Source organism: Antedon mediterranea, chromosome 11 (genome assembly GCF_964355755.1).
Source record: "Antedon mediterranea chromosome 11, ecAntMedi1.1, whole genome shotgun sequence".
NCBI classification, from domain to species: domain Eukaryota; kingdom Metazoa; phylum Echinodermata; class Crinoidea; order Comatulida; family Antedonidae; genus Antedon; species Antedon mediterranea.
Window position 1 is genome coordinate 16,215,341 of NC_092680.1, and position 20,402 is coordinate 16,235,742.

Consider the following 20,402-nt stretch of genomic DNA (forward strand, 5'->3'; position numbering starts at 1 on the left):
TGGTCATCTACCGAAATTCATATTTAGAATTGGGTGACTCAATCAATGATGATGCAAAACCAGCTACATATTTTAACCACGGAGGTAAAACTAAGCAAATATTACAAAGCTCTAACCAATTTTAAACCTTTGAAAACAATTACACTGATGCTGAATCCCCTACCTACCCAAATTACAGTGAATTACCATCGTCGTAGAGAGACATACTCACCCCCATATTATGTCCTTGGTTGTTTGTCTCCAAATTAATACCAACTAATAGTGCGCTCTATGACAACTGATAATTATTGATACATGGCATAAAGGCAATCAAAAGTAGTATTTTTTTATATTCTATAAAATTCATAAGCAGGTTTTGATTGTGACATTATGGATGTCATTACTATTAATGGGTGTACTATTAGTATCATCTATGTAAATTAAAAGTACTAAGACGTAGGCCTACATTCATTTTAATTTATACAAAGTATATCGTCTGATAAGCTGCATCTTCGTTACCTACGTCAGTCAAGATTAATTTCAGTTTATGTAAGAACAACGAACAAAAGGTCTAAACGGTTTATTGTTGACTGGGTTTATTGTTGACTGGGTTTATTGTTGACTGGGTTTAAGGACGATGGAGCTTTGTCTTCAGTTTAGTCTTAGTATTTTCAATCAATATTAGGCCTTTAAAGAATTTATTTTCCCCAAAAAACATCAAAAATGAAGATGAATAAAATCATATTTGAATATGCCATGTTGCAGTTTAATAAAGTTATTCATTTATGTAGGCCTAGAGAAAAAAACAACAAACATATTAATTGTATAAAGACACCATTTTTACGACAGGAAATTGACTATATTTTTACTATTATGTGAGCATATTCAACAACAAAAATGTTTGAAAACCAATTTTTAGGGGAACAATATCTTTTCAATATCCTATCAATTTTCAAAGTAGGAATGCGACTATCATTTTTCATTATCTACAAAAGTGGGGTGCTCGGGGACACACATAATAACACATGCTTGTCTTAAATCCTCTGACTCAGATTATGTAAATACTTGCCTATGTTACTGAACAACAAACTCAATGACTTTTGGTTGCTAGCATTAGTAAGCAAAATGATATTTACTGCAACTGGTCTATTGTGTACATTATTTTAATAATGATTGCTTCTAGAAACGATCAACTTTTCAAATCAATATTTTGTGTTTATTTATTTCTTCGTCGTCATTATCGACAACGCTAATGACTTGAAGGAAGCTATCTTTTTTCCCCTTTTTAATCGTTATATTTTATATGCAAATGAAAATAAATGTAAGAATTAGTTGAAACTGGTTGCTGTAACCAATAATAGTGATTAGTTGAAGCTAGTTATTTATTATTTATTCACTCCCTCATTCATTCATTTTATATATTCATTTATATTGTTGGTAAAGTAAAACCCAACACTTCTGTGTACGTTAAGGTATCTTTATATAAGTTTGGTAGATATCTTATTAGCCCGATAACGTTACGCCAAGGAAGGATCGAATTTCCTTAGTGACACGTTAACGTTAATGGCCAAGTGTTCAATTATTAATTTTTGATACAGAAGAACACCGCAACAAAGTGTCAGGCACTTTTTTAATGAGATAATGATTTTACTTGTATACAATAAACAATTCATTCGCAATAAATCAGTGACATTGTTCATGTAAAACAATTCACATCGCAGCCTAATTATAATTTAGATTAATAAATAACAAATTATAATAAGGTAATTATTCCAAATAATCTGTAATCCTTCAACACATTGTTTTAAATTTAACAACGTCAAAAATACACATAAATATTCATATAAAGGTAATTTGTAACCGTTATCAGTTTTACTCCATTGAAAATTAACAATGTTATCTAATAACAAAGTTTGTTTTTGATAGTCCAAAACGGTAATATCCTGCGACCAAAGAAACCTAAAGACAGCTTCATACGACTGATTAGCGGTGATGATTAACGAAATGGAAAATCAAACAAGATATATAACATTGATTTGAAGATCTTTCTTCATTTTGTTCCCTATTTAAAAAAATTTAATATTGACAAGAGTTCTTCACAAATGATACAATCATTTATATTGATAATCATTTTATTCATCCACATTCATCGAATTTTCCTTTTCTTATAATTTTCTCACCAAACTTAGCCACAATGATCAATGACACATCATATAATTGTGGTTAATTTTTGAAGGGTCAAGGTCGAAGATCAAGGTCCACCAAAAAAAAAAAAAATAATAATAATAAACAAAAAAAACCTCAGTGGGACTTGAACCAGCGATCTCAACTGTGAGAGGCTGGATACATAACCATTACACCACACTGTCATCCACACCTTTGTAGTGTGCAGTTAGCATATTTACACTTAGAACTAATAAAAAAAAATGTAAAAAAAAAATATTCAGGGGGCATTTTATGTAGGGGAATTTTACAGTAGGCGGAGGTTTGTACTCTCGGAGTACCCTCTAGTTATACATTTCAACATCTTTAAACAAATTACAATATCCTATAATTTTTTTTTTATCGCAAGGGTAATTCTTTTTATTTATAATTGTGAATACGCCTACATGACTTTTGAGTTTAAAAGTTGTACCTTATTCCAGCAGCAAAAAAAGAACAGGGATAAAATTACTAATATTTGTAGTCATTGGGTTGCTGTAAATACTATATTAAATCAGTTAATAGGTATATTTCCAAAACAAAAAAATGTTAAAGATGATGTTGCAGTTCAACGATGGAAAAATAAAACAATTAGGCCTAACAAAATCACGTTGGCTAAATTTCGCATGATGTGAAGTTTAACGATTCCACCGCAGGAAATCGCCTATCAGTAATTAGTGATTTTATTTTTATTATTAAACGCGTAGAATTCTATCTGAAAAAAGGTGAATTCCAATTTCATTTTAATGAGTACGACGATGTTTTATAATTTCAGTATATGAAATTCATTAATGCACAGAAGCCTTAGTGAATATCGACGACACTGCAATAGGTTCTTCCGAAGTAGATGTTTCGTCATCTATAGAAATATATCAACATACATTAAGTATGCGAGATACAGTAATTAATTTAATAGGTTACAAACTATACATGAACTAATAATAATTATTATTATTTGGTTTGACGCTTTTGCAACAGCGGCACAAACAATCGATAGTGCATCTTAATTATAACATTATAAAATAGGATTAAATTATAATACTATAGATAACTATATGATAAGTACAGGTATATTTAAATAGTCCTGTCTGAAGATAAGATTGAATCCAAGTGTCCAACGGCGCAAAGTGCACCGCCAGCACAACCCGTTAACAGAACCAGTGGAGGTAGATCAAAAACAGCAAGCGACAAAATCACTAGATAATCACGAAGACAAAATATTGATAGTATTTGGTAGAGTTATATTATTTTTTCGTACCTTTCATCAAGCTTTTTCATCGATTTTGATACGTTCTAATACAAGTAACTCCAAAAAATAACTAACCCTAATCCTCACCCAACAACCACAACCAACGGTTTTTAAAAACTAAATAATCACTGATAGTTACTGGTAAAGTGAGTAAAGCCGATTTTAACCAATATCTTAGAAAATATGGACAGGTTCTTCTTTGCCCAATATTAAACACTTCTTTTGGTGGAGATGGTGGGTGAGTTTTGGTAGTGCTGGTTTTTGGTAATTGCCTTGTTGAGCATTTTGAAATAAAATCATTATATAAAATATACTTAATACCTTACCGATACCGCATTTACAATACAGTTGGTCATTGGAATACACTTTGAGTACTTCAATATATTGGACATAATACTATTTTTTCACAGTAAGTTATTTAAATTATTCCAATGATTTATATTAAATTATTGTGTTGATCCGATAGTTAATGGACGTACTAGGTATAGTTGATTCGTCCCCTTCGTGGCGCCTTGATAAGATTTCACGTCTGACGAGCACAATATTGAATATATCGTAAGCCTCTACCAAATTAAGAGAATACATGGCGTAAATATTATGTCGTATCAGAACCAGCACTCTACATCAAAGCAATATTTCGTCCATATGATTCACTTTTCGTTTTTTTTTTGGTTTTTGTTTATAGAATTAATTAAATCCATCCATGTTTGCTTTACCCACAAATTCTCCATTTTCAACTTCATCATTCTCCAAACTTCAGTTGTACAGGACCGATCATATTTTCGATCCTTAAATGTATTGTAGCCTATGAAATCGTAGTGTATCTGCAGCTTGTTTGTAGTTCACGTGCTTATCTTCCATAAGGTCCAGGGTTCAATCATGAAAGAGTGACTAGGGTTCATTTTGTAACTCACGATTTATACTCAACTATGATGAAGCATCAAATGAAACTTAGTTTCAACAAGGAAGAATATAAATTATAGTTTATCCATTCTGTTATTGGCGTTTCTCGCTGTTGAATGGATGCGAGTGAAATAAAAAGGAAAAGACGATGTTATCTTGAAAGAGGAAATTCTGATTAATCGTACATTTTATTTATTTCCACAAAGCAGCTTGTAGGAGCAATGGCGTCATCGAATTATGAGAGAACACACTTGCTGACAATTGAACCTGATACCTACTGGTCAATGACTTCTGATATTGTTGATGTTGAATTTGATATTAATGGGAACATTCTTGTCTGCAACTCGACCGATGAAATTATAAAGTTCAATCAACAAGGCAAATTTTTATCAAAATTTTCCGTTGGTCTTAACAGAAAAATAAAGGGAATGTCGTGTAATAAAAAGGGTCAAATTTTTATGACCGATGACAACGCAAAAGAAGTGATAGTCTGTGATGGTAAGGGTCAAGTAACGTTCACATTTTTAGTATCACGTGATCCAATTCATCCCAGAGGATTAGTAGTTTCAAAAGAAACGGGAGATGTGTTTGTTGTGGACAGTTACGCGAAAAATGTTCTACGATTCACAGAAGATGGGAAATCATTAAAGACATTTAGGCCTATAGGCATATATAATGAGGTAAAGGGAAACTTAGTTTCCCCATTTTATATAGCCTTGGATTCAAACCAAAATGTACTTGTAAACGATACGGAGCAGAATCGTGTCCAAGTATTTCGACCAGACGACGGTCAGTTTGTCCGATCTCTACGTGGATGTCGCCATCCAGGAACGTCTTTAGAATTCTTAAATCAACCGAATGGTATTGCTGTTTTTGAAAACGGAGCTGTAGCCGTCGGTTCACAAGCTGGGTTGTTTGTTTGTAAGAATGAATCATACGGGCCCATACTTCGTAGGTTTGACGATAAAAACAGTTCGAACAGCATTATGGGTACTAAAGGTATTGCTACTTACCGTAACATTTTGGCAGTCGCATTATCGATAGCAAATGCCGAGTCCACCATCGAGTTATTTAAGGATTCATAATAATTTTAAGATATTAGCTTTTAAGAATGTGGTGTTCTTTGATAAAATTGCGACAAGCGAACCAGAAAGGTTTCATTGATTATCAATATACAAATGTATAACTATTAGACGTATTTAAAAAAAGACATTTGGTAAATTATTAAATTTAGAAAGCAAAACTATTTTTACTCATATTAATTTTAGAAGCAAAAGAGCAATCCTAAGAAATTGTAGAAGTGTCTCAAACATGTTGGTGTCTTTAGGTAAATAAAAGGAAACACCAAGTAACTATATAATACATCAACACATAACGATATAATATTCATGACAAAAAGGAAGATGCCGATACATTAGATATTTATTTCACCGATGAGGTGGTGAACTTATCAGAGAAATTGCCGCTCCTTGGTAATGTTACGACATAATGCTATAAAGGAAAGGGTGTATTGTTAAATGAGTTTTCGTCTGAATAGGTTTCTGAAAAGAATTAACTATTTAAAGTAACAATAAAGCCGTTGATCTGAATGCTTTACTAGATTGCTTAAGGATAGGACTCTAGTCTATGTTAACAAATACAAACATTATAAACATATTTATACAGTTGTGTAATTTAGGGTTCCAAAAGTGATCCAAAATCGAAGTTTGTAACTTTCGACCTGTTTTTACCTTGTCTATGATGACAAGGTTTCGAACCTTTTACTAAATAGACCATGGCTTTATTTCAATAGTAAATTGTTATGATTTTCAGTCTGGTTTGAGATCATCTATTGATTCACCTGGCAGAATGTAAGGAGTATTGGTAATTAACTGCCATGGTTAATTACTGATCTTTCATCTTAAAGTCCCTAGTCTCTCTAGTCTATTATTATTATTATTTATTGCCAAAAACCAGTTACAAACAAACAAAAACACAGAAACTAAGGGAGTAGGCAGGAACCTAAAAGTGAACCTAATCACTATAACAAGAGTTCAGGTTCCGTACTCCCAAAGTAACAACAATGATATAAAATAAACTATATAAAAATATTTAAATAACAAATAGACGAATCAACAGTGTCAATATAAAATAAACGGATAAAATACATAATAGTCGATTCAACAAAGTCAATATAAAACATGTGATTTAAGTGAATTTAAAAATGTTGGAAAACTGTCTAAAATTAAAGAATTTTTAATCATTTCCGGTAATTCTTCCCACAACCTAGGGAATATATTAATAGCGGAATGATGAAGACAATTGGTTCGAGCATAGTGATGAATGAACTTAAGTGTATCAAGGTGACGGCCATTAACAACTATAGATTGACAAACACTACTACAATCAACCGTTCCAATAAGTGATTTACAAAAGGATAACAGAAGATAATTTCTTCGATTAGATAGTGTAGGCCAATTTAGCTTAGTGAGACGTTCCTCGTATTCCATTTCACTTCTTGTTTGTTTAAGGACAAGCCTAGTAGCCCTTCGCTGGACTGCCAAGTTTTTTGGTTCGAGGCAACCACGCTGGGACACCATATTCAAGGATGGGGACAATGAGAGCTTTATAGAGTGAGAAAATAGCTGAAGGGGATAATCCTCCTGCAATACTAGTAATAAAACCCAACATTCGATTTGAACGAGAAATAATTAGTAATCAATCTATTCTTATTGGAAAGTTGAAAGAAGTGTTACTAGTTTGGAAAGTCAATGCAATGGTTTTATTAAATGGTTTGCATAATTGTTGATAATGGTGGACCGTTAACCCTAACCCCAACCCTTGGTAAAAATAAGGGATGGACATTTTGAACTCTTGTTGCTCCTACGTAAATGATTTGGAATCTCTAACTAAATGTGTAGGCCTATGCTTATAATTATTGCGCTTGTGGTTTCTGCAATAAAAAAAAAGTAATCAAATTCAAACTAGAAACTGAACCGTGTATCAATAGAACATGACCCAAAATAATTGAAGCAATGCCTATAATTGTATTATTGTTATTATTATGTCAATAGGGTTCATTTACCCTAACTTTTGTATCTCAATCGATCCAACTACTGTAAAGTATGTCATGGCTCTAGGCTAGTTCATGGGCTGTTCAGGATTTTATGTAGGCCTAGTATAATAATTTATATTTGTTTAATATAGTATATTCGAGAAAGGTAAGCAATTATAGCCCTTCTTAACCTGCTGGATGCTAAATCTATGAACCAATAATCCATTCATTGCGGAGAATGTTACCACGATGATTTTCTGGGAATTTACAGTAGTAAAGTATAAGGCATCAGCTAAATTATTCAAACTGTGAATTGTCGATTCTTTTAGTGGTATTTTAAATAAAGATTTTAATATTATTAAGGCCCTTGTACAGCAGTAAAAGCTAATTAATTTATAAATGTGTTGCATAATATTTTTTTCTTCTTTCTCTTGTTGTTTTCTTGAATTAGATTCTTTAATTCACATTCACATCCAACAGCCAAAGGCCAATAACAGGATGTCTTATTCATTTATTGTATAAGCTTAACTTTATAAGGAATGTACAATAAAATATAGGCCTATTGGATATGTAGTTCTGAGATTTCTATAAAAATGGCAAATTAATATAACATGAACTTAAATTACAAACGTTCTTGGAGTGGACATTTGTTCCATCTACCCTTTCTACTTTGAGATCTAGAAATCGACATGTTGGTAACTCTTTTACGTTTATTATCTGTAATATTTAACAAATGGTAACTAATTCAATCTTTGATTTAAATAATTTAAAATACTTTAATTTTGAATTTGATTTTAAACGGCTCATTAATATTTGTTTTTCTAAATCAAGCAGTCTAATATTAAAACCATTAATACATTTATATTTATTTTCATCTTTCTGATCGTACCAGACGTATCCATAGCCAATGTAACAACGCAAATCTTTCACTGGTTTAACCCAACAATTTTCAAGTCAATTCAAATAACAAAAAGACGACGAAGTAACTTCACCAATACCGGACGTGAAAGAAATAATATATACTGATGTCAATTTGGCAATTATGATGGAATCACACGAAATGTATGATGAGTCTACTACGTTTATTTTCCTCCTAAAAACGAAACGTTTCAACATTTTTCAGTATTAATTTAACACACAGTGCATTTTTGTTACGAATAGCGCCCCGTACTATAGACTGGGAATTTCCAGATATTAATTTCAGACAGCATTGTTAATTAATTGTTAATGGTGTAAAAATTAAATCTATTTTATCATTTTATATGAATATTTATGTTTGTTTTTTGTTAAAGCATCATCGAAATTAAAACAATTTGTTTATTATTATAATGTTTAAATGAGGCTTTGCTTAATTATGGTTAATTTTACAGTTAAATTAGTAAATACTCCAAGAATCCAAATTAGGTATGAGCCTGTTGTTTGAAATAAATAATCACTGATTTTATGCGAATAAATTATTTACTGTATACAAGTAAGATGTTATAATTTGTATGTATGTCTAACAATTTATTACGATTCGACCTGCTGTAGCCTATCATTGAGTAGCATATACGTTACGTGTCATAAAGGACTCACAGCTTTCCTCGGTGTAACGTGGCGGGCTGCACCATACCATATCTAGTAAACTATAATATACGATACGATTGACAAAATACAATTTATAATATATTACCATTATCATTATCATTACGTAAAAGTTTTTAAATTTGTATAAAGTGAACTATGAGATATAAGACGTATGACAACCATCGAAGGAAGGGTCCCTGTGAAGTGTTAGGCTTTTCATTTTTTTATACTGAGACAAGCATATTTGCCACTTTAGTTTAGTCAAAGGACATTTGTCTACAAATTAACACTTTAACATCTGTGGCGAAGAGTGGGAATTTCCTGATTATAATATAATAGATAAATATAGTCAATGGTGTAAAGCTGAAAGCGGTGACGTGTACCGTAACCATTTATGAATATTTATATGTATTAGCCGTGTACAGTATTTAAAATAATGTACATTGATTATGCTCGGACGAGACCTAAAAATTTCCTTAAAATCTAGGTCAGCACGTGGTGAAATTATTTCTCCATGATCATTAAAAGAATCCAAATGTTATGAAGCTGAGTTAAGCCTGTGTGGGTCCTGTTTGAAATGAATATGTCACTGATTTATTGCGAATGAATTATTTACTGTGTTTAAATAAGATAATTATACTTATCATGTGTGCCTGACACTTTGTTGCGGTACTACCTCTGTCTGTAGCCTAAATCAAAGAAGATTTGAACCAGCCAATACGCCACGTGTCAAAAAGGAAACTAACATCTTCCTTGGTGTAACGTGACGGGCTACATACGAAAAATATCAAAATTAACTCTACACTACACGTCACGAAAAAATAATTAAAAATAAATAATGAATGTATTAAAAGTAAATGAGATATGTTTCTGCAGAGGGCCCCTGTGAAGTGTCGGCTTTTTACTTTTTAATTGTTTCCTTTTTCCCATTTGCTAGCATTATTACTGTATTTCTAAAAAAATAAAACTGTTCAAAAACAATAATACAAAACAATAATATTGAAACAATTAAACGAACATAATGAGCATGAATGCCCATACGCTTATACAACGTCAACAACAAACAGCAAAGTTTAAATAAATTCGTATGTTATATTCTTTGTTTTTGTGCTTTATCTTTTAAATAAGTAAAATCAGTAAATTGTACGGTATTTATGATTTTCAGTCTGGTTTTAGATCATCTATTGATTCAGAATGTAAGAAATAATGGTAATTAACTGCCATGGTTAATTACTGATCTTACATCTTTAGAAGTCTCTAGTCTCTCTAGTCTAGTCATTACTCTATTCTTATTGGAAAGTGAAGAAATGTGAATATAGCTTAGCCTAATTGGGAAGTCACTGCACTGGTTTTATTCGATGGCCTAATGGTTGATAATAGTGGACCATTCATCCTTGGCAAAAATAAGGGATGGACATTTTTAGGACCCTTGTTTAACATACGTAAATTATTTAAAATCTCTAGCTAAATATGTAGGCCCGCTTTATGGTGTTTTGTGGTTTCTGCTAAAAAAAACCAACAAAACACAGTATCAAATTCAAAGCGACTGCACCGTGTATCAACATGACTGATCGTACCAGACGTATCCATAGCCAATGTAACAACGCAAATCTTTCACTTGTTCAACCCAACGATGTTCAATATTATTTGTACATATTTACCGGACCGTTCCCTCTGATCCACATGATGTTCAAATAACAAAAAGAGGACGGAATGACGTCACCAATACTGGTGTCAGAGATGATATATGCTTACTGACATAAATTGGATAATTGTGATAAAATCACACGAAATGTTTGTTTCCTCCTAAAAAACGAAACTTTTCTACCATTTTACATTATCAATTTAACACACAGTGCATTTTTGCTACGAATTGCGCCCCGTACTATAGATAGGGAATTTCCAGATGTTAATTTCAGACAGCATCGTTAATTAATTGTCAATGGTGTAAAAATTAAATCTATAGTATCGTTTGATATGAATATTTATGCTTGTTTTTGTTAAAGCATCATCGAAGTTAAAATATTTTGTTAATTTTATTAACAGATTATAATGTTTATATATGAGGCTCTGTACCTAATTATGGTTAATTTTATAGTTAAATTAGTGAATCCTCAAATAATCCCAATTAGGTGTAGGCCTGTTGTTTGAAATAAATAATGTCACTGATTTTATGCGAATAAATTATTTACTGTATACAAGTAAGATGTTATAATTTGTATGTATGTCTAACACTTTATTGCGATTCGACCTGCTGTAGCCTATTGCGCGCAGCATATACGTTACGTGTCATAAAGCTTTTCATTTTTATTTTTTAGTTTCTTTTTGAGAGACAAGCATGCCACTGTAATTTAATCTATCATCACAAAGGACATTTGTCTACAATGTCACAATTTCAATATAACATAGGCATACTTTGCTACATGTTGCACCCCATACTATATGGCGAAGTGGAATTTCCAGATTGTATAAGTAGAAAAATTACATAGTCAATTATGTAAAACTGAAATCGGTGACGTATTACCGTAACCATTTATGAATATGTATATGCATTAGCGTGTATTTAAAATAATGTATATTCCAAAGATTATGCTTGGACGAGACATATCCTTATTATTACAAAAATAGGTATTATTTCTCCGTCGTCATAAAAGAATGCACATTTTATGAAGCTGCGGTAGGCCTATTTAGGCTTTGTTTGAAATAAATATGTCACTGATTTATTGCAAATGAATTATTTACTGTGTATAAATAAGATGATTATACTTATAGTATGTGCCTGACACTTTGTTGCGGTACTAACTTCTGCTTGTAGCCTATTCCAAACGGCCCTTATGTCACGTGTCAAAAAGGAAATTCTTCCTTGGTGTAACGTGGCGGGCTGCTACAATAAAATCTAATTAACTCCTATACTACATCACAAACAAACAATTAAAATTTAAAAATAAATGAATCTTCAGCAGATGAACGTATTAGAAGTTATAAGATATCTTCAGCAGAAGGCCCCTGTGAAGTGTCGGCTTTTTACTTTTTAAACATGTCTCTTTTGTTCCATTTGCTAGCATTATTACTGTATTGTTTGAAGGTTTGCATGGTGAAATCAAATGTTGATATATGAGTTTGCGGTATCACGATATTAGAATATACGTGTACCGCATTCCGCAAACGTTATCATTATTACTGTAGGCCTATTTAAAAAAAAATAAAACTGTTCCCAAAAAAAAATGATACGAAATGAGCATGAATGCTCTAAATAGTGCTTTAATATCTTTTTATAAATACATTTTAATGAGAAGATTATTTTACACGATTTGACAGATTCTTTGAAAATGTGTTTCTTTCGAATGCGTTTTAGTCGTTGGGGTTATTCCATGTAGCTATACAATTAGCTAGCTCCATGGTTATGAACAGATTATAATGTGTAAATGAGGCTTATTACTACCTAATTATGGTTAATTTTATAGTTAAATAGTAAAATCCTCAAAGAATCCAAATTAGGTTTAGGCCTGTTGTTTGAAATAAATAATGTCACTGATTTTATGCGAATAAATTATTTACTGTATATAAGTAAGATCATTATAATTGTTAATGTATGTCTAACACTTTACTGCGGTTTTCTTCTGCTGCCTGCAGTGGCATATTCATTGGGCGGCGATTTTTTTTTTCGTACATAAGTTGGGGACCCCCCTCATGAAACGTCACAGAATAAACATGAATAATTCATCAGTTAAATTTTCTTGTTCCGTGTGCACCCAAGCGTATAGCAACAAGAAGTGATTATAGTCCAGTAAAATATCACCTTCACCATTGCATAACGTTAGTAGTCAACGAGATTCTCACCGTAGGTTCTAAACATTATGTAAAGATCATTTATTGATGTTGCGTCGCGTAAAAGTTGGGATTTGTGGAGAAAATGAAGTTTTTATACGCAGTTTTTGCTTCCTTTCGTCGTGGTTTGTTTTCATCGAAAAATGACGTCATGGGGCATAAGTGAATGACACGCCATTGTCGACATTTGCGTTCGTATTAAAAAGTGAATTTTAAATGTACGAATATGGTATTAATTATCTGTATTACATTGTATTATTATGTATTACATATATAACAAGTCATTTTGATAAAAAATAAGTCAAATAAATATGAAAAACAAAGGAAAATTGTGATTTTTGCATGTCATCTGAAGTGACCTTCCATACAATGTGATAGCGCCCTCTATAAGTATTGATACACTCGCACTTCAAACTGCAAGCTTTTTTGATTCATTCATTCAGAAATACAATTTAAGGAAGAAATCGAATCAAGGGCATTATTACTTGGTTTATTATATATTTATGATGTTTTCCCCAAAAATAATTACCAGTATGTACATTTTGCGAATTGTAGATGTACCGGCGGTATGAAATTAAAAAAAGCTGTTTACGCGGTCTGTAGCCTAACGATATAATAATAATTATATGTATAAAATAATTGTTACTTTTTTTCTGATAAATCAGTATGAATATGTTTACTTAGCGCTGCTTTAAGCACCCTATTAAAAAAGAAAAGAAACAAATTGATTTAAGCCTATTTTTTGTCACGTTTTCGGTAATTAATTGTCTTCTTCGCTCTCACTATCTGATTCATCACTGTTCTCATCATCCGAGTTAAAGGAGTCGTTCTCGGCAATCGCTCGTTCAATTCTGTTGGAAGAATCTCGCTTTCACACCACAAAGGCCCCAGCAAATCGTTATCGCCAACGCACCATCCGTTATTGTCTTGGGGTTTCGGCAACTCGTAAAATCGGTGTTAGTGCGAGCCTCCACAGATCCTGACTTGATAGTTCGATCATCGTGCGTTGTATATGTTGATGCAAGCATCTACGCGACGGTGGAAAGTTAGCTAATTTTTAAATCAATGTTTTTTTAACACTGATTATTCCGGGTTTTTTTTCTTGCATTTCCTGCGAAAAAAGTCAAATCTAAGTTTATCGGTAGGCCTACGCCTTGCTTTCGAACGGAATCCATATAATAACAGGCACGTGAACTATTCCAGTTCCAACATTAACTCTTCTTCTCCTTTCCAACTTTCTCCTACTTTCTTGAAAACCTCTTCAAATTTTGGATATTTTTCGACAAGTTTAATGGCCTTTAATTTTCCTTCCCTTGAAAGCGCTGGTCGTGCTGCACTTTGTGAACGCATGCAGCCCTAGAATGGCATTACATCGACTTGGGGTGATTTCAGTGGCTAAACTGTGAGATTGGTTATTCGTCAATTCCTGCCACTGCCTGTATCGAATAGGACTTTTGCAATAATGGACGAAACAAAATGTAACAATATAAAAAAAAAACATCGCTGGATCCCGATCGAAATCAAGGAGTACCGATGAACTTAGATTTTACTTTCTTCGCAGGAAATGCAAGGAAAAAGACGGATAATCAGTGTTAAAAAACATTGATTTAGCTAACTTTCCACCGTCGCGTAGATGCTTGCATCAACATATACGACGCACGATCGAACTATCAAGTCGTGATCTGGAAGCTCGCACTAACGCCGATTTAAGAGTTGCCAAAACCTCAAGACAATAACGGATGGTGCGTTGGCGATAACGATTTGCTGGGGCCTCTTCCAACAGAATCGGATGATGAGAACAGTGACGAATCAGATAGTGAGAGCGAAGAAGACGATTAATTACCGAAAACGTGACAAAAAGTAAGCTTAAATCAATTTGTTTCTTTTTTTTAAATATGGTGCTTAAAGCAGCGCTAAGTAAACATTATTATTCATACTGATTTATCAGAAAAAAGTAACAATTATTTTATACATATAATTATTATGATATCGTTAGGCTACAGACCGCGTAAACAGCTTTTTTTTAATTTCATACCGCCGGTACATCTACAATTCGCAAAATGTACATACTGGTAATTATTTTTGGGGAAAACATCATAAATATATAGTAAACCAAGTAATAATGCCCTTGATTCGATTCCTTCCTTAAATTGTATTTCTGAATGAATGAATTTATAACAACAAAAAGCTTGCAGTTTGAAGTGCGAGTGTATCAATACTTATAGAGGGCGCTATCACATTGTATGGAAGGTCACTTTAGATGACATGCAAAAATCACAATTTTCTTTTGTTTTTCATATTTATTTTACTTATTTTTTATCAAAATGACTTGTTATATCTGCGATACATAATAATACAATGTAATACAGATAATTAATACCATATTCGTACATTTAAAATTCACTTTTTAATACGAACGCAAATGTCGACAATGGCGTGTCATTCACTTATGCCCCATGACGTCATTTTTCGATGAAAACAAACCACGACGAAAGGAAGCAAAAACTGCGTATAAAAACTTCATTTTCTCCACAAATCCCAACTTTTACGCGACGCAACATCAATAAATGATCTTTACATAATGTTTAGAACCTACGGTGAGAATCTCGTTGACTACTAACGTTATGCAATGGTGAAGGTAATATTTTACTGGACTATTACACAACTGCGATACGATACTTTTACAGTAGGCCTAGGATTCTAAGTCAATTCACGTGATTGCCTTCGCGCACTCTTCTTCACACACACACACACCACTATGCAAAATGTGTCGAGTCGAGGCTAATCGACAGCTAGGCAAGACATTACACTAAGTAGTAATTCATTGGACATAGCCCAAAGAAAGCTTAGACCCACAAGAATAAAGAATGTGTATAATTTGTGTACTGTATTTTTTTAATTCTGCTATTTTATTATCAAACAATATGCATGTAATCAAAGGAACTGCGCGTATATGAACACATGAGATGGGAAGGTTAGACCCACGAGAATAAAAAATGTATTTTTGTGTAATGTTTATTGTTTAATTTTGCTGACTCTAACACACACGTCACACACACCAACACAGCTACTACTAGAATAGACATGGGTTTAGAGAATAGTAATTAGGCCTAATAGTATCTATAGAAACTATAATTTTAACACGTAATTCTTTAGTAATAAATTATATTAAACACACCATAAACTAAAGGCTGATTATTTCGACAATCCACACAAAACGCCGCTATTCTATTATGAAATCGCACGCGGCAACCACAGCGGAGATAGGCCTAGAATCGTACCGCACTTGTGTAAACTACTGTAATCACTTCTTGTTGCTATACGCTTGGGTGCACACGGAACAAGAAAATTTAACTGATGAATTATTCATGTTTATTTTGTGACGTTTCATGAGGGGGTCCCCAACTTATGTACGAAAAAAAAAATCGCTGCCCGGCCATATACGTTACGTGTCATAAAGGACTCACAGCTTTCCTTGGTGTAACGTGGCGGGCTGCAACACACTACCCAGTAAACTATATAAACAACAATTATACGCTGATATCAAGTAAACTATTATAAACAAAAATACGATACGATTGACAAAATACAATTTCTAATATCCCTTATCATTACGTAAAAGTGTTTAAATTTGTATAAAGTGAACTATGAGATATAAGACGTATGACAACCATCGAAGGAAGGGTCCCTGTGAAGTGTTGGGCTTTTCATTTTTTTATACAGAGACAAGCATATTTGCCACTTTAGTTTAGTCAAAGGACATTTGTCAACAAATTAACACCTTTAACACACTTTTGCTACGTGTTGCACCGTGACATCTGTGGCGAAGAGTGGGAATTTCCAGATTATATAGTCAATGGTGTAAAGCTGAAAGCTGTGACGTATAACCATTTATGAATATTTATATGTATTAGCCGTGTACAATATTTAAAATAATGTATATTGATTATGCTTGGACGAGACCTAAAAATGTCCTTAAAATCTAGGTCAGCACGTGGTGAAATTATTTCTCCATGATCATTAAAAGAATCCAAATGTTATGAAGCTGCGGTAGCTTAGGCCTATGTGGGGTGGGTCCTGTTTGAAATGAATCTGTCACTGATTTATTGCGAATGAATTATTTACTGTGTTTAAATAAGATAATTATACTTATCATGTGTGCCTGACACTTTGTTGCGGTACTACCTCTGCCTGTAGCCTAAAATCATATCAAAGAAGATTTGAACCAGCCAATACGCCACGTGTCAAAAAGAAAACTAACATCTTCCTTGGTGTAACGTGACGGGCTACATACGAAAAATATCAAAATTAACTCTACACTACACGTCACGAAAAAATAATTAAAAATAAATAATGAATGTATTAAAAGTAAATGAGATATGTTTCTGCAGAGGGCCCCTGTGAAGTGTCGGCTTTTTACTTTTTAAATGTCTTCCCTTTTCCCTTTTGCTAGCATTATTACTGTATTTCTAACAAAATAAAACTGTTAATGTTAACTGTTAAACAATAATATTTAAACAAATGATAGGAAAATAATGAGCATGAATGCTCATAGCTCATACGCTTATACAACGTCAACAACAAACAGCAAAGTTTAAATAAATTCGTATGTTATATTCTTTTTTTTTTTAGCTTTATCTTTTAAATAAGTAAAATCAGTAAATTGTACGGTATTTATGATTTTCAGTCTGGTTTTAGATCATCTATTGATTCAGAATTTAAGTAATAATTGTAATTAACTGCCATGGTTAATTACTGATCTTACATCTTTAGAAGTCTCTAGTCTCTCTAGTCTAGTCATTACTCTATTCTTATTGGAAAGTGAAGAAATGTGAATATAGCTTAGCCTAATTGGGAAGTCACTGCACTGGTTTTATTCGATGGCCTAATGGTTGATAATAGTGGACCATTCATCCTTGGTAAAAATAAGGGATGGACATTTTTAGGACCCTTGTTTAACATACGTAAATTATTTGGAATCTCTAGCTAAATATGTAGGGCCGCTTGCGATTTTTTTTTTCGTACATAAGTTGGGGACCCCCTCATGAAACGTCACAAAATAAACATGAATAATTCATCAGTTAAATTTTCTTGTTCCGTGTGCACCCAAGCGTATAGCAACAAGAAGTGATTACACAAGTGCGGTACGATTCTAGGCCTAATCTCCGCTGTGGTTGCCGCGTGGGATTTCATAAAAGAATAGCGGCGTTTTGTGTGAATTGTCGAAATAATCAGCCTTTAGTTTAAGGTGTTTTTAATATAATTTATTACTAAAGAATTACGTATTAAAATTATAGTTTCTATTAATACTATTAGGCCTTATAATTATTAGTCTCTAAACCCATGTCTATTATTCTAGTAGTAGCTGTGGGGGGGGGGGGGGTGTATGTGTTTAGGTATAAGTCAGCAAAATTAAACAATAACATTACACAAAAATACATTTTTTATTCTCGTGGGTCTAATCTTTCCCATCTCATGTGTTCACATACGCGCATTTTTAAAGTTCCTTTGAGTACATGCATATTGTTTGATAATAAAATAGCAGAATTAAAAAATTACAGTACACAAATTATACACATTTTTTATTCTTGTGGGTCTAAGCTTTCTTTGGGCTATGTCCAATTAATTACTTAGTTTAATATCTTGCCTAGCTGTCGATTAGCCTCGACACATTTTGCATAGTGGTGTGTGTGTGTGTGTGAAGATTAAGAAGAGTGCGCGAAGGCAATCACGTGAATTGACCTAGAATCCTAGGCCTACTCTAGAAAGAATCGTATCGCAGTTTAGTTGTGCGTGTAATCACTTCTTGTTGCTATACGCTTGGGTGCACACGGAACAACAAATTTAACTGATGAATTATTCATGTTTATTTTGTGACGTTTCATGAGGGGGTCCCCCAACTTATGTACGAAAAAAAAATCGCGGCCCGCTTTATGGCGCTTTGTGGTTTCTGCTAAAAAAAAACCAACAAAACACAGTATCAAATTCAAACTAGCGACTGCACCGTGTATCAACATGACTGATCGTACCAGACGTATCCATAGCCAATGTAACAACACAAATCTTTCACTTGTTCAACCCAACGATGTTTATTTATTTTATTTTATTTTATTTTATGTCTTTAGGCAATGTGGCCAAGGATTACCAATAGTGAATCACTGTCCTATCATGAGGTGGTAATCCCCCTGATACAGGGGCTATTTTGTGAACCAGTTCATCGGGGTAACCCCCTACTCTTTTTCGAATAATGAACTGGGTTCTTTAAAGCCGGGTTATAACTGTGTACACTGGACCTACGGTTTATAGTTCTTATCCGAGAAGACTTGTTCCACCACCAGAACTAGGAGCGAGTCGCCCTCGAACCCTTGCCGTGTTGTTGTTGGCTCTTTAGGTACGGTAAACGGCGCCCCTGCCTTAACCGCTCGGCCATATGACTCGCAATGTTCAATATTATTTGTGCATATTTACCGGACCGTTCCCTCTGATCCACATGATGTTCAAATAACAAAAAGAGGACGGAATGACGTCACCAATACTGGTTTCAGAGATGATATATGCTTACTGACATAAATTGGATAATTGTGATAAAATCACACGAAATGTTTGTTTCCTCCTAAAAAACGAAACTTTTCTACCATTTTACATTATCAATTTAGCACACAGTGCATTTTTGCTACGTATTGCGCCCCGTACTATAGATAGGGAATTTCCAGATGTTAATTTCAGACAGCATCGTTAATTAATTGTCAATGGTGTAAAAATTAAATCTATAGTATCGTTTGATATGAATATTTATGCTTGTTTTTGTTAAAGCATCATCGAAATTAAAATAATTTGTTAATTTTATTAACAGATTATAATGTTTATATATGAGGCTTAGTACCTAATTATGGTTAATTTTATAGTTAAAGTGGAGCTCCACCCAGAAAATTACTATTTTTCATACATTTCAACTATTATTTAAAAATATCATCCCCCATACTTCATATTTTTTTGAATTTTTTTTCAATGAGTACGAGTTTCTTGAAAATCACGCCTTTTTGCGTTTTGGGGGGATACCTTGTAATTTCCTATTCTTTTACATGCAAAAGGGGGGTATATTTGAATAATCCTAAAAAATTAATTTCTTCACTAAAAAAAAAATTTAAAATGTAGTTTTATGTAATTTTTCCAGATCTTTCTATTTCTGGTATAGTTATCGCGTATACATTGCGCAATTTTGCGTAAATAGACACTTTCCCCCGTTCGGGTCCAATTGGGTTTTTTATTTTGCTAGGGAGTATGATCACGTGACATTTTTCACAATCACACTACTGCAGCTGGCGATCTGTTATTTTGTCGCGATGTTATTTTTGACGGGCAAAAAGTATATTAAAACATTCTGAATGTGACCCTATCATGTTTCACAGTGTAATAATGTGATTATGAGACTTATTACTATAAAAATGTCAAATCTAACGAGATTTGAGAAAGATGTGGCTATATATTCAATAAAGCTAGGCCTAGGCCTACTAGAGTGTAGGTATGTACCGATGCTGCTTGGCCTCCAGCTGCTAGGCTGACACTCAGCAGTGAAGTTTGTTCTGCTGTCACACCCAACCTCGGCCTACCCATATGGGCCATGATAGGGTGCCTGAATAG

At 33.2% G+C, this 20,402-nt stretch overlaps 1 protein-coding gene across 1 annotated transcript; it reads left to right on the forward strand.

Annotated features, from left to right (window-relative positions):
* The first annotated feature begins 4,554 nt into the window (after nucleotides 1-4,554).
* LOC140062016 (uncharacterized) lies at nucleotides 4,555-5,418 on the forward strand. The gene has a single exon (XM_072108057.1). The coding sequence runs from the start codon at nucleotides 4,555-4,557 to the stop codon at nucleotides 5,416-5,418; it is 864 nt and encodes a 287-aa protein (XP_071964158.1).
* The last annotated feature ends 14,984 nt before the right edge of the window (nucleotides 5,419-20,402 follow it).

What these genes read in the sequence shown, in the direction of transcription:
- LOC140062016 (XM_072108057.1), top strand. Translation starts at nt 4,555, where the DNA reads ATGGCGTCATCGAATTATGAGAGAACACACTTGCTGACAATTGAACCT.